The 16,084-nt window shown below is 34.7% G+C and overlaps 1 protein-coding gene across 4 annotated transcripts in view; it reads left to right on the forward strand.

Annotated features, from left to right (window-relative positions):
- The window catches only part of LOC150079240 (OTU domain-containing protein 3-like), a 154,332-nt gene that overhangs the window by 52,213 nt on the left and 86,035 nt on the right, over positions 1–16,084 (forward strand). For all 4 annotated transcript variants that reach the window (XM_090382743.1, XM_090382742.1, XM_090382744.1 and 1 more), the window contains 2 exons: positions 4,886–4,998; positions 7,477–7,599. In XM_090382743.1, coding sequence (XP_090238869.1) covers positions 4,886–4,998; positions 7,477–7,599 — 236 coding nt within the window. The remainder of the gene's footprint in view (positions 1–4,885; positions 4,999–7,476; positions 7,600–16,084) is intronic.

Here is a 16,084-nt window from a genome sequence, read left to right on the forward strand (position 1 = left end):
TAGGTAACTTGGTTTTATTTAACATTATGGCATTACTGTTGATCAAATCCTATAATGTGTTGAGCGAATATTTATCTTCTACATTAGTATACAGTGAGACAACATCAAGGGAAAACAACCTATCATCATTATCTAACTTTTTATCTTTTAATGTATTAAAAAGAGAATCGGAATTTTTTATGCTAAATTTTAATGTAAGACGTAACGGTTTTATGATTTTGTATAAATAAGATGCAAAAGCAGAATTTTTGTAGGAAACAATTGGTTTAATCGGATAACCCATTTTATGCAACTTTACTTGTCCAAACAAGGTCAGTACATTGTTAGTTCTAGCTTTAAGATTCTTTAATGTCGCCATTGTAATATAATCTTTTCTTCTATATTCCGTTAAAGTATTATTGAACTGTTTAATCAAGTTATCGAACGTACTTCTATTTTCCAATCGATAGGTGGAATTATCGGATATGATACTCTTCAATTTCTCAATGTAATCCTCTTTATTTAAGACAACCACCGTGTCCCCTTTATCTGTTTTTTGTATTACAATATTATCGTTTTTCTTTAAGTTTTATAATCTGATTCTTTCTTGCTTTGATAATTTGGGTATATTAGGATCCTTAGAGTTATTTATAACATTATTTATCAGCTGTATTAATCCCTCCTTATTTTTAGTATTCCTTAAACCGTATTCAAATTCAACTACTATTTGTTTTTTTGAAAGTCATGTAGGTGGCAGATTATAATTAAGTCCTTTTCTTAGAAGATTTATTTGAACAGTGGATAAATTATGTGGATAAATTTACAACACCAAGTTTTGCATTATTTCCCTGCATATCTGTCTCATTCAAAATAATATCATTGTATGGTGTAACTAAATCCGTTGCCTCATGTTGTGTAATATGACTAATACCTTCCACCCCTACGTTGTGTCGTATTTTCAATACTATAAGATTGTGTATTACTCTCCATTCGAACAACAAATCTATTCTTCGCCATAATTAGATGTTGTATTTTGTGTATGTGTCTAGTATTTATTTCTTTTTCTAACGCTCGTTTTCTAATTTCAGTAACTGACTTTAAGAAATTCCAATTGTTAGAATATAAATATCTTTTAACTTTATTTCAGAGGTTTTTTTAGTTGATTAAAGTATTTATTCTTACTAATAATTCTGCCATCTAATTTCATCTTGACTGTTTGTTGAGATACTTTAAAAGGTAATTTCTATATGCCTGCTATCTTTTGTTTGAGGGAAACCCTCGTGAATTTGGGGATTAGATTAGACTTTAAACAATATTTGAGAAACCTAATATGAAATTTCTGTGTCTCATATTTTAATGTAATTCCAATTTATTCCTGAACCAAATCATATAAATGGTTGTTCATATTGTTCGAAAGAATGAGCAAAAATAGGTATTATGAAATGACTAAGTCCGGGAGAAAACGATTAAAATGTGTCGATGTAAAACATGTCAATGTAAAAAAACTTGAAGAATGAAACAAAAAGAGAGAACGAATTTTAAAAGGAGGATGCTTATATCCAAGGTTAAAAAACAATTAAAATTGTCTCATGTACACTAAAACGATGATCAAATTAAAATACATCAGAAAATGGATTGTGATAAATGAATATGCTGACAACTGTATGAATAATGAATTTCTGGCAAGTGTAAGTGTGGTACCAATGATACATGGGTTTCTAAAAACAATGAACAAAAGGAAAATACACAAGATGATTTTCCAAGCGATGCATGGACCGGGTTACCTCAGTCTCCTTATATAAAATTTTGATATATATAACAGTACTTAAAAACCGGAGTAAATGAGTAGATCGTGAGCAAATTTTAAATTATTACGCGAAATTAGTACATTCGATAACTTGATTAAACAGTTCAATAATACTTTAACAGAATATAGAAAAAAAGATTATATTACAATGGCGACATTAAAGAATCTTAAAGCTAGAACTAACAATGTACCGACCTTGTTTGGACAAGTAAAGTTGCATAAAATGGGTTATCCGATTAGACCGATTGTTTCCTACAAAAATTCGGCTTTTGCATCTTATTTATATGAAATAAAACCATTACATCTTACATTAAAATTTAGCATAAAAATTACGATTCTCTTTTTAATACATTAAAATATAAAAAGTTAGATAATGATAGGTTGTTTTCCCTTGATGTTGTCTCACTGTATACTAATGTAGATGTTAAATATTCATTCGACACATTATAGGATTTGATCAACAGTAATGCCATAATGTTAAATAAAACCAAGTTACCTATAGCCGAAATATTTAATTTAATCAGATTTCTTATAGAGGCTAATTATATTGATTTTCAATCGGATATCTACAGACAAATTTTTGGCCTTCCAATGAGACTTAGCCTGAGTGGTTTAGTAGCTGAAATTTATCTCAACTATTGAACAATTACACTTAAATCTGTATATTCCCAGGTTAACATTTTATGGTAGTTTAAAATATATCAGAAACCTAGTAATGCAGGAAAATTTTTACATTATTAGAGCTACCATCCTTTTACATATAAACATTTTCAACCGAATTCACAATGCGTATAGTTATAGTTCTATACAAGAAACCCTTAATGACGAACTCAAGGAACTTACAACAAGATTTTTAAACAGAGGATATACACTAGGCATAATTAGGAACATTCAACGACAGGCGAAACAAAAATCCGAATCGATTCCGGTGATTAAAAACACCACACATAAATATTTTATTAAAGTTCTTTATGTACAACAATGGTATGAGCAGTTTATTAACATTTTTAAAAATACAGAATTCAAAATAGTTGCACAACCAATAAGTAAATTTCAGACAATATTGAGGACAAGGAAACCAACCTCTCTCTCTAACATGGAGCAAACGAATATCGTCTATAACATTGCTTGTGGGTAGTAAAACTCCTTTTACATCGGTTCTACCCAAAATTATCTTTCGATGCGTTTACAATAACACTAGGCATCTGTGAGGGTGGAAAGGACAGGTGCATCTGAACTTTCCTTTCATGCAAAGGAGAACCACGTTTTTCTGTTTAACGAAGCTAAAGTAATAAATTCACAGAAAGAATACATAAAACTGTTAATAGCTGAAACATTTGAAATGAAATTAAACTGTTATTCTATAAATGTACAGAGACCATATACTATTTTGAACTCGTGGACCTTCACGTGCATGTCTGAATAGCACGATTCACTTTGGTTAACAGTAATAATCTTGTTGTGATGCGCCTATTTTAAAGTATAAGAGAGTGGATATTGTTTTAACTTGTTACTTCTTGTGAGAACGGTTTCAACCAAAATACCTGGTCATGCATTAAAAAGTTCAGCCTAATAATATTTTAATACGGTTTTAATTTAATGTAGTTTTAATACAGTTTGACAATTGTGCTTCTCTTTCTGGTCTATCATTGCTGATAGGTTTGGGGTAGGTTGATGTGCATCGGCTGCACTAGGTTCTTCCTTGATAGCAGTTAGCAGACTATGTGAATTGAAGACAAGTTTAGTTTTATATAATATCACATATTTTTAACAATTCTTTAATAGGGATATGTTCTCGTTTTAATACTTAAAGATTTTATATTACATTAACTGGATCAGTTTGATGTTGGGTCAAGATTTCCTACAATAAAGGTATGATATTGATGTTATATTTAAACAAGAGTACTTAAAGTAGGAAAAATTGAGCTTCATTGCTCTTACATTTTGAAATCTTGGATTTTATCTGTCAAACCCAGAAATATTGTAGAGTAATCAGAAACTCGTATCAACTCATATCAATAGAGTTTACTCTATTCCTCTTACCTTAAGACATGTAAATATTTGTATAAAAGTATTTTTAGGATAGAATGCAATCATGTGCCTCTTCATGCTGAACTAAAACAGATTTTTAATATCGTATTTCTGGGTCTTCTCACTAATTATAAAACATAATTAAATTTAAAAAAATAATAGCAGTCAACTGATGCTTGATTTATTTTTTCCTAGATGGGGACGGGTGGAGGGAAAAAAAAAAAAAAAAATATATATATATATAGACATGTATGTCCTATTTTCAAACTCAATTGTCTTTAAAATGCAGATTGAAATTTAAAAAAAATAAAAATAAAATAGTTAAATTCAAAAATGTTTCTCTTAAGAGTCAACTTGCAAATGCGCTTGTGTTAAACTGGATTAGTGCCTGTGTGTCCACAGGCACTAATCCAGTCATTATTTGGTTAAGTTATAAATGATATCATTCATGAATATGAATATTGGTGAATAGCCTAACCATATGCACTGACATATAGATTTAAATGTGTCAGTCTTCAGTTCAACAGGTAAGTAGCAGCAATTAAATTATTTGTATTTCTGTTGTGTTTTTAAATTTCTTTATTGATATAATTAATGCAACCTGATGATTTAGCCTAACTTATACTGAGGTGTGTATTATTTCAATTCTCATTACAATGCCCTTTTTTTTGCAAAACTTTTTTATACTTCCTTGTTTCTTCTGATGCGAAGGCCAATGTGTTAAGTTTTCATATCCTAAAAGTTGTCAGGTATTCATATTAAATCATTTTATATCTCCATTGCTTTTGTATTTGCACAATAAATTTCTGAAGTTGTGAACTGAATTTTGAATTATCCTCTACAGTTTTACAAAAGAACAGGGGAAATAAAAAGACAGAAAGGATAACCATTTAAACTGAATTGTGACAAAAGTAATTGAACATGGAACTGTAAGGTTTCCACAGATTAAAATGGTTATCCAAAATTTGATTATAGTATTGTAGCAGATTATAGTATTCCAGCATATGTCAAATTTTGATTATAGTATTTTCAAGGTTCAATCCATTAAAGTTTTCTTATTTCTTATAGTATCAAATTTGGCTCAACCAGGAACTCATGCTGGTAATGATGCTATAGTTGCCTTTGCTCGCCTTCACCAATTGGTAATTGTTATCCACCAGTTGAACTCTCCTTTGTGGCAGGTAAGTTTGTTTCTGTTAAGTCTAATACACACACTAATCACCCTACCATTAATATCCAGACACTTCTCCTTTGATAGTTGGTCATGTCCTACCTAAGCAACATGTGTCAGACACAACTAGAAATATACTTTTAGGCCTTCAAGGAGCCAGTAGTATGATTGTTAATGCAAGTAGACTGGTGCCAAAACTGTCATGAAATAACCCAAAAAAATCCACTGAAACTGACAGAACATGACAGTAGAGCCCTACAAATAATTGTCAACTTGCAACATAGATCGACATCTTTGCGCTCGCACAAGCCCTCAGCGAGAAGTTTGGGATATGTCAGCACCAGTACATTGCACATGATGCTGTTTGATGTGGATTATCACAGTTATGCAGCCATCTACTAATCACTCTGACTAATGCCATATACTGTTTAACTTGGTGTTAAAGCCCTGCAATTCTTGGACTGTAGACCAGTGGAAAGCTGTCCTTTTCAATGACAAGTCACAGTACATGATCTACCTGTTTTGACGGTCTTTCACGAGTGTGACTGATGCCTTAAGGAGACTACCTGCCAGACGGTATCGCTCTGAGAACGAAGTTTGGTGTAGGAAATGTAATGGCCGGGGACCTTCTTTGATGGTTTGACTTGGGTTCATTGATTGTTTTGGACAAAACAATGAATGCTGAGGTCTGTCTAGATGTCCTGGACAATAATGCATTATTTATTTTGTGGCAGCATGTCAGGGAAGGCTCATACAGGCTGTGTTGATGCAGGACAGTGCCCCATGTCATATTGGCTCACATTTTGATGGATTGATGTGAAGACATGAGTGTCAAAAAGTTGGACTGATCAGCTCAGAGCCCTGATCTTAATCTTATAGAGATTCTGGGATGAATTGTATTGGCTGATGCATGTGAAGAGAGACTTCCCAAAGAACAGAGCTAAACTGGTCACCACTTTGAAAGCTGAATGGTGAAAAATATAGGAGGACATTTACAAAAACTAGTGAATAGTGTTTGATAGAAATAGAGGCTGTCATAAAGGCTAAGGTTTCAGCACACTATTACTGTTCCTGTAAATAAAGATTATTTGTAGATATGCAGGTGACCAAATATTAATGGTAAGACTGTGTGTGTGTGTGCGGTAGAGCATTGATAATTCAAACTGATTTGGATCAGAGATAATTCAGATTTCCGATTTGTTCTGATTTTCAAACTTATCAAATATACTGTTTGGGAGACTAAAAAAAAAGTTTAGTAAGTTTTTAAATTAAAAACACTAGCTTTAAAATCTGAGGGACCGCCTAATTTTGTTAAAATCCAGTGCCTTTTCACACAACAAACGTCCAGGTATAGGTTCTCCTGAACTTCGTCTCTGTGTGAACCACAAATAAATGGCATCTTCGAAGGCTGGGTTATTATTTATTCTCGTAGTGTTTTTTTTTTTTTTTTTTTTCACTATCTGAATCAAGTTTTGATGTGAACTTTAAAAAAATTTTTCCTTGTTTTAATGTCTGTTATGGTTGACTTTCCAACCTCATAAAACGTTGTTAACAAAGACCTGTCTATGATTCAATTGTTAAAAATTTCTGTGTCCTTTTAAAAGATGTAGAAAGTTAAAGTATAGTAAAATAAAACTCTGTTCAGAATCTTTTTACTCTGTATCTCACTTGCACTTATGTTAGTTGCAATTTCTGTGTGCCATGTTCTTTTATAAATGACTATCTTTTTCTACTGTTTTAGCTTTTACAACCCCCCCACCCCAAATGTCAGTGAACAGAAATATCAGATTACAAAGTGTTTAGTTAGTGCTGTATATATATTAAGCTATGTATGTAAGCATGAATTTATTTTACTAACGTATTGATAATATGCTTCTGATTTTCCCGTATCATTTAATTTGTTTATTAGTAAGGGAAAAAAAGGTGTAAATTTTGGCTTTATATCTTCATTTTTATAGCCTGTGGATAATATTCCTCTGATTTTCACTTATTAGAATTGCCCTTTAATAGAATCAAAATTCAATTCATAAACATGATCACAATAACTGGCACTTACTGTAATTATTTTATGGCACCAGCATAAAAAAAAAAAAAAAAAAAAAGAAAGGTTGATAGCCTAAATAAGTTTAAGGCTCAGCTGGACAGGTATTTTGAACGAACAGAGGGGGGAAGTGGGTTTTTTTTTTTTTTTTTTTTTTTGGCTGATGCTGCATAAGCTTGCTTTCTTGCATCAAATGCCTCTACTAATGCTAATGCTAATCTCTCGTTGATCCTGGAGCAAAACAGAATGGCCAATGCTGATTCAACTACAAAAAAAAAAAAAAATTACAAAAAAAAAAAAAAAAAAAAGAAAGAAATACCGACTTGTTTGGATTTTCGATGCTCTACTGTGTGTGTGTGTGTGTGTGTGTATATATATATATATATAGAGAGAGATGTATAAATTTTTTTCTCCTGCTTATCTTATTTGCTAAAATCATTTATTTAGATTAGGGGCACAGATCAGCATGATGCACGTGAACTTCACATTTCTTATCATAATGGGGAGCATTTCTCTAGTGTTAGGAGAATAGGTGACAATTCAGAAGAACCAGCAGATATCAGGTTGTCAGTAAGTATATATTCCCTTATTTTGTCTTGAAATAATACATAGTCAAATAAAACTAACCTGTATTGCAACATTACATTATTGAATCTCAACAAAAGTGAGATTTTAATTGTGTACTGGGGTATTCTATAAAACAAGATTTTGTCCTAAGTTTTTATATAATCACAACGATTGGCCTTAAATAGCATTGCCCTTCATCTTGCTATTCAGCTGATATAACTCATTGTTTCTCTTACTGGACAATTGATTATAAAGTGGACAAAGTTCAACAAATTCGTGAATTTTAATCCTTCATATTCAAACTGAGGCAAAACTTAGTTTGATAGAATATCCCAGTAAAACAATTACTGGAGTATTATAAACAGTAAAATTGCTTATTGTTTAGCCAGTTATTTACCAGATGTTTCATTAAAAATCTACTACTACATTTTTATGCTAGTTTTGAAATAATACTAAAATATACTAATAAAAAAACTCAGTTTGTTAATTAGTATATTTTAGTATTATTATTTTTATTTTTTTTTTTTTTTTCATTTTAAGTGTACAATGCAGAGGTGGAAAAAATGACTAACTTCTTAGCATACTACCTTAACAGTATGAAATAAAAAACTACAGTATATTATAATGTTTATCCAGCTGACATTGGTAAAATAAATAAAGAAATAATAAATCATCAGATATATAGAGAGAGAGATTATAAAATAACATATCAGATTTCAAGGCCTTATCTTTCTTAAAGATATTCCTCTATTAGCATTCTTGGTTCTTCTAAATAATTGTAGATCCAGGGTCTACTGAAAAACCTTTAGTAGGGAATGGGGTTGAATGACATGGTTTGATTCTGACAACAAATGACACGTATTTGTATACAACATTCATATTGCCCAACAGATTCGGTGTGTTTTAGCTGTCCACAAGTGCTGTCAAGCCATTTCTCATCCTCTCAATTTGGCAGAGTCAAAATTCATGTCATGTCCACCTAAAGAGCTTGAAATAGCTGCTGATGTTAGATTTGCACACTTTGTGTCACCACGTGCAGGATGACTATTAAGGAAAAAACTGCAAGAAATGATTGTAGAAAACATTAGCGGTAATACTACACACAATTCCTTTAATATTATCATAACTAATTAGCATCAGCCAAAAAAAAAAAAAAAAAACCACTTCCCATTTCACCCATCCCATCTACCCCAAACATTTGTCCAGTTCATCCTTGAATTTATTTAAGCCATCTACTTCCAGAATGACAGATAGAAGTTTGTTCCAGCAATCAACCGTTTGGTGGCTAAAGGAAAATTTCCATACATCTATTCTACAACTGTCTTTCCTCAACTTGAATTTATGTCCCCTCAGGTTTTTAATCTGAGCAAGAGGAAGAATCCCATCAGCATTGAGCTTGCTGAACCAATTTAAAGCCTTAAACACCTCAATCAGATGACCTCGTGGGTGTCTAGTCTCCAGATGCTGCAATTTGCAGAACTTAAGCCTTTCTTGGTAAGTGCACCCCTTTGTTCCCCTCACCAATCTTGTTGTCCTTCTGTACCCATGCCAGCAGCTCTTATGTTCTTCCTAAAATGAGACCTCCAGACCTGTATGCAGTACTGAAGGTGGGGCCTGGTGACTTGAAAGAGATCATGCCTGACCTATCTGATCAGCTACTATCAAGTCATCACAAAAGAACTGGATGCAGACAGCAATTTTGGCATATACTATTGTATAAATTAAAGCAATGTGGTATTAGAGACATATTATTATTATAGATAAAGGGATAAAGGTTTGGTTTAGTGTAGAAGACACAAAGGAGATTAGGCAAGCCCAGGCAGATTATGAGAAACGTTTGGCAAAGGACGCAATGAAAAACAGCAAAGACTTCTTTACTTATATAGCCACTATAAGGAGGGGATGAATCATATTGGTCCGCTTGATATTGATGGTTTAACTGTTGATGATCGTGCTCATTTTGCTGAAAAACTAAATAGGTATTTTGCATAAACGTTCACACATGAGGAATTCTTTAGGAAAGTGCATGCCAGAAGTTTAACAAACTCCAGTAGGGAGCTATGATTCTATAATAACAGAGAGGAAAGTGGAAGAATAATTGCTAAAATGAAACACAGTCACCAAGGGTGGATGGGATCTATCCAGTTATATCAAGGGAGACAGCAATGGAAGTAAACAAACCCTTAGTCTTAATTATGAGAGCATTTTGAATTTGGGGGGAGGTCCCTGCGGACTGGAGATGTGCAAATGTATCCCCACTTCACAAAGGTGGATCAAAGGGTGACGTGAGTAATTACAGACCTGTTGGTTTGACATTTGTTCCGGGGAAATTAATGGAGTCAGTGGTTAAAGAAGCTATACATGATCATCTAGACAAGACTGCAGTTATAGTTCAGAAACAGCATGAGTTCATTAAAGGTTGGGGTTCTTGGTTTCACAGCATGGATAGTTGTCTGACCAATTTCCTTGGATAGTGTAATGCAGTAACGAAGGAACTGGATGCAAAAAATAATTTTGATATCATACTTGGATTTCAGGAAAGCTTTTGATACTATTGCACATAAGACTGCTCTACAAGTTTGAGCATTAGAGTTAACATTGGCATAACCCCAGGGGCTCACATCTGGTGAGTATGGGCTTGGCACACCCAAGCTGAGCTGGATATCATCATTCTTCTCTTCTCTTTTTTGGTGATTCTCTTCTACTCTGACTCTCTCTCTCTCACTCTCAGGGTAACTCAGAAATATTTTGGCTGATGCAGCATAAGCCTTGGGCTTCCTTGTACCATATGGCTAATAGTAATATGATACAAGAAAGTAAGCTTATACAGCATCAACAAAAAAAAATAAAAAAAAAAAACTACTTCCCATTCACCTCTCCATCTGCTTCAAAAGTTTGTCCGGTTCTTCCTTGAATTTATTTAATCTATATTTCCACAATGACATGGAAATTTGTTTAAGCAATCAACCATTTGCTGGCTAAAGTCAAATTTCAGCACATTTATTCTACAACTGGCTTTCCTCAATTTGAATTTATGTCCCCCTCGGGCATAATTGAGCAAAGAGAAAGAATCCCATCAGCATTGAGATTGCTCAAACCATTCAAGGCCTTATACACCTCAATTAGATCACCTCGCAGGCATTTAGACTTCAGATTCTGCATTTGCAGAACTTAGGCCTTTCTTGGCAAGAGCAGCCTTTGTTCCCATCACCAATCTCATTATTCTTCTCTGTACCTGTTCTAGCACACCCATCTTTGGCAAAGGATGCAAAGAAAAACAGCAAAGAGTTCTACATTCTTCCTAAAGTGAGGTCTCCAAACCTGTATCCAGTATTCAAGGTGTGACCTGACCATTGCCTTATACAAAGGAATAATCACCTACTTATCCTTGCTAGCCAAGTTCCTGTATATCATTGACATGACACCATGAGTTGATGTGGCAACCTGTCTGCACTGCTCTGAAAACTTCATATCTGATTGCACAATTACCTCCAAATTTTTTTCATTCGCCACTACCTTGATTGTAGTACCGCACAGTTGGTACATTACTCTGGGGTTACTGCTACCCATATGCAGTACTTTGCATTTGTCAATGTTAAACTTCAGTTGCCGCCTTTCAGGCCATCTGCCCTTTTCTGGATCCTGTTGCAGCCGCTTACCATCGTTACTGTCATTAACAACACTGCCAACCTTTGTATCATTTACAAACTTGGACATTAAGCCTGTTATACTTTCATCAATATCATTAATAAATATTGAAAACAATATTTAACAATATGATCCCAACACCAAACACTGGGGATTCCACTAATAACATTAGTCCACGAAGGGCACTGTCCATTGATTACCACTTTCTGTCTTCTCCTGTTTTACCATCTTTTTATCCATAACTGCAACTTTCTCTCAATATCATACTGTTCTAGTTTGTGCAACAGTATCAGAATCTTTCCTGAATCCAAATATATATCAAATTTATTTTTTGTATCCAGCTCCTTTGTGACCATATCGTAGTATCCAATCAAATTAGACAGGCAAGATTTCCACTTAAAGCCATGCTGTGTCTGAGCTATAGCTGCAGCAGTCTTGTCTAGATGATCATGTTTTTCTTCTTTAACCAGTGACTCTGTAATTACTCCTGTCAACCTGTGATCCTCCTTTGTGAATTGGGGATACATTTTCCCTTTTCCAGTCCATGGGGACCTTCTCTGAATCCAAGGATGCTCTCATGATTACGGCTAAGGGTTTGCTTACTTCCTTTGCTGCCTCCCTTAATATAACTGGATAGATTCCATCTACCCCATGTTCCTTTATATTTAACTTCCACAATTTCTCCTCCACTTTCCTCTCAGTTATTACAAAGTTAGTTAGTTCCATTTTAGAGTTAGAGAAACTGGTGGCTTCCACTTCTCTACAGAATTCCTCATGTATAAATGAAGATGCAGAATAGTCATTCAGTTTGTTGACTGCCTGAGTAGGATCTTCAACAGTCGGAACCATTGATATCAACTGGGCCAGTCTGATTCATCCCCTTCCTTCTAGAGTGTACATAAGTAGTCTTTGCATCCTTTGCCAAAGATTTCTTGTTAATCTGCCTTCGCCTGCATAACCTCCTTTGTGAATGATTACAAACTAATTTATATCTACCATGGGCTACTATGTTATCTGATATATCCAATTAGGCCTAAATCTTGAATAGTATTTGTTAGTTGGTATGAAAAGCCTAGTAGCTTCCAAGATTACTTTCTTGAATGCTTCCCATTTAGAATTTGCTGTTGGTAACATCATCAGTTGCTTCCAGCAGTATATTGTGGCATTAAGGGCAAGTTACTGTTATTCATAAAGGGAAAGTTGAATTGGAGAAAACAGTGTGGTTATGGACACTGCCCTTTGTGGACTAATGTTATTAATGGAATCCCACAAAGTTTGGTGCTTGGCTCATTGTTGCTTTCTTTATTTATTAATGACATTGATGAAAGGCTTAATGTCTAAATTTGCAGATGATGCAAAGGTTGGCAGGGTTATTAATGGCAGTAATGAAGGTATGCTGCTGCAACAAGATCTAGAAAAGTTAGCTGGCTGGGCTATGAAATAGCAATTGAAGAATTATTCAAGCTGAAAAATGGACATTGATAAATGCAAGGTACTGCATATGGCTAGCAGTAATATCAGAGTAACTTATCAGCTCTGTGATACTACACTCAGGGTACTGGAAAGTGAAAGGGACCTGTGAATAATTGTTCAATCTGAAATAAAGTTTTCTGAGCAATGCAGACAGGCTGCCAGGACAGCTCATGGGGTTTTGTCTATGATGTACAGGAACTTTGCTAGCAGAGATGAGGAATTGTTTACACATTATGTATAAGGCAATGGTAAAACCACCTCTTGAGTACTGTATATTGGTCTGTAGGCTTTATTTTAAGATGGATATAGAATCATACAACAAGATTCATGAGGTGAACAAAGGGGTTCTCTTATCAAGAAGGGCTTCAATTTTGCAAATTGCTCACCTGGAGACTAGGCACCTGCAAATCATTCAAATTATTCTTCCTCTTGCAAAGACTACATGCATGAGGGGCCATAAATGCAGTTTGAAGGATGGTTGCAGGTAAGACGTGTGAAAGTTTGCCTTCAACCAGTTGGTGGGTGATAATGCTGGAACAAGCTTCTGTTTGTTTTATGGAAGTGAATAGTTTCAATAAATTTAAGGAAGACCTAGATAACTATTGTGAGGAATGGATAGGTGAAATGGATTTTTTTTGGCTGATGCAGTATAAGCTCGCTTTCTTGCATCATTTGCCACTACTAGTGCTAATACAAAGATAATGATTGGTTATAAATTCCACTGCTCTTCTTGGACTAATATGATGAGTGGGGTGCCAGTAGGAGTTGGCATTGTGCCTGGTACTGTTTTTAATATGTATTAATCATGTTAATGTAGGTATTTCAAGTTTGGTTAGGTTTTCCACCGATACAAAGTTGTGCAGAGTGGTTAATGTCAGTAATCAGGATGTGCTACTTCAAAATCTAGATAAACTAAGCAGATGGACTGAAAAGTAGATTGAGGTTTAACACTGATAAATGCAAGCTGCTGCATTTAGGTAACAGTAATCCCAGAATAACATTCTATGTGTATAGTATCAATTTCTACCAAATGGAATGTGAAAAAGATCTAAGGATAATTGTACAGTCTGCTATAAAAGATCATAGGGTTCTGTTAGTGATATGCAGGAACCTTTTCCAGCAGAGATAAAAGAGGTGATTATTCCATTTTATAAGGCAATGGTAGACCACATCTGAAAAACTGCGTTGGATATAGATCTGTCAAAGTTTAGAAAGAAGAACGGTAAGATTTATTGGGGGACATACAAAATTATATTCTTACCAAGAATAACTGGGGGGGGGGGGGTCTGTAAATTTTACTCTGGAAACTAGAAAACTGCATGGTAATCTGATTAAAGTATGTAAGGTTTTAAAATGGTTAAGTAAACTAATTGCTGATGATAGTTAATAAATTTGATGAGCTGTAGTCAAAGGCATCAAACACAGATATTGTTGGGATATCAGATGTGATGTCACACAGATATAAGCATTGCAGAATTGGAATTTGGGGAGTACAATGTGTACAGAAAGAATAGATAGGACAGGAAGGGAGGAGGGGTAATGCTGTTAGTTAAGAAACACATAAAATCTAAGGAAGTGCATCCAATTGATGTTGGACAATGGTGGACAATGCAATGTTGAGTCTGGTTGGTGTGACGTAAGCACTGGGAAAGGAAAAATGAGAGTAGCTGTGTGTTATAGGCCTAATGAATCTGATGAGTATAATGAGCAATTGTGCAGAGAAATAGTGGGCCAGTAAATCAGAATTTCTTATAATGGGGGATTTTATCTTTCCAGATTAACTGGAACTTGTGGTTTGGTCACTTGCACACTAGCAAGACTTATTTGGATTTATTGGATGACTGTTTTCTACAGCAGCATGTTTGAGAGGCAATAACACACTTAATCTTAATCATAAGAGGGAGTAACACTTATTCTGATTATCAGTAGTGATTATTCATCCATTAAGAATTTGCAGATAAAGGAACCACTGGGTGACAGTGAGCACAATGTACTGATATGGGAATTACTTAAAGATGTAACTACATCAAGGCTAAAGGGAAGGGCTTTGGCTTTCGTAAAGGTGACTGACTACAGGGGTCTCAGACTGTTTTTAAATTCTATACAGTGGGATCAACTGATGATGTTGTCAACATTGAATTCTAAATGGTGAGCCTTCAGGGACTTAATCTTGGAGGCTACTAGACTTTTCATTCCAACTAAGAAATACTGTGCAAGGTTTAGGCCTGTCAGATGAATTAATCTGGCTCATGGCAGAGAAGAAAAATGTATGGGATGCATATAAATTATCAGGTGACACAGAGGCCTATGGCAGATATAAGCTTGTCTGTAATCAAGTCACAAAAGAGGTAAGCCAGGCGAAGGCAGATTATGAGAAATCTTTGGCAAAGGATTCAAAGAAAAACAGCAAAGAGTTCTTTACTTATGTAAACGCCGACTGGGCTAGCCAGGTGGATAAAGTGTCTGCCTGGCAACCCAAAGGTCGCAGGTTCGAATCCCGTCTAGGGCTTGGATCACAGTAAAATGCAAAAACTTTGGGAGGTGTATTATGGCCACAGAAGTTGATGCGCCAACAACTAACAAAAAAAAAAAAAAAAAAAAACTTATGTAAACTCTAGAAGGAAAGGTATGAATCAGATTGGACCACTTAACATAGATGGGTTGACTATTGATGATCATGCTCAGGTAGCTGATAAACTGAATGAGTATTTTGCATCTACATTCACAAATGAGGAGTTGTTCAATGAGGGGAATGCCAGAAGTTTATCAAACTCTAACAGGGAGCTAAGTGATTTTGTAATCACTGAGAACAAAGTGGAGGAGAAATTGTTGAACATAAGGAAGGCACCTAGGGTGGATGGGATATATCAAGTTATATTAAAGGAGGCAGCAAAGGAAGTAAGCAAACCCTTAGCCATAATTATGAGAGCTTCCTTGGATTCAGGAGAGGTCCCCATGAACTGGAGGTGTGCAAATGTATCACCAATTCACAAAGGTGGTTCAAAAGGTGACACAAGTAACTATAGACCTGTTAGTTTAACTTGTGTTCCAAGGAAAATAATGGAGTCATTGGTTAAAGAAACATTACAGGATCATCTAGACGAGACTGCAGTAATAGTTAAGACATAGCATGGGTTTGTTAAAGGGAGGTGTTGTCCGATCAGTTTGATTGGATACTATGATGTGGTCACAAAGGAACTGAATGTCAAAAATAATTTTGTTATCATATACTTGGATTTCAGGAAAGCTTTTGATACTGTTGCACATGTAAGACTGCTGTACAAATTGGAGAGGTATGGCATTAAGGGTAAGTTGCTAGAATGAATAAAGGGATGGTTGAGTGGGAGACAACAGAGTGGTAATCAAT

This window comes from Mastigoproctus giganteus, chromosome 10 (genome assembly GCF_048544385.1).
Source record: "Mastigoproctus giganteus isolate SK-2022 chromosome 10, ASM4854438v1, whole genome shotgun sequence".
NCBI classification, from domain to species: domain Eukaryota; kingdom Metazoa; phylum Arthropoda; class Arachnida; order Uropygi; family Thelyphonidae; genus Mastigoproctus; species Mastigoproctus giganteus.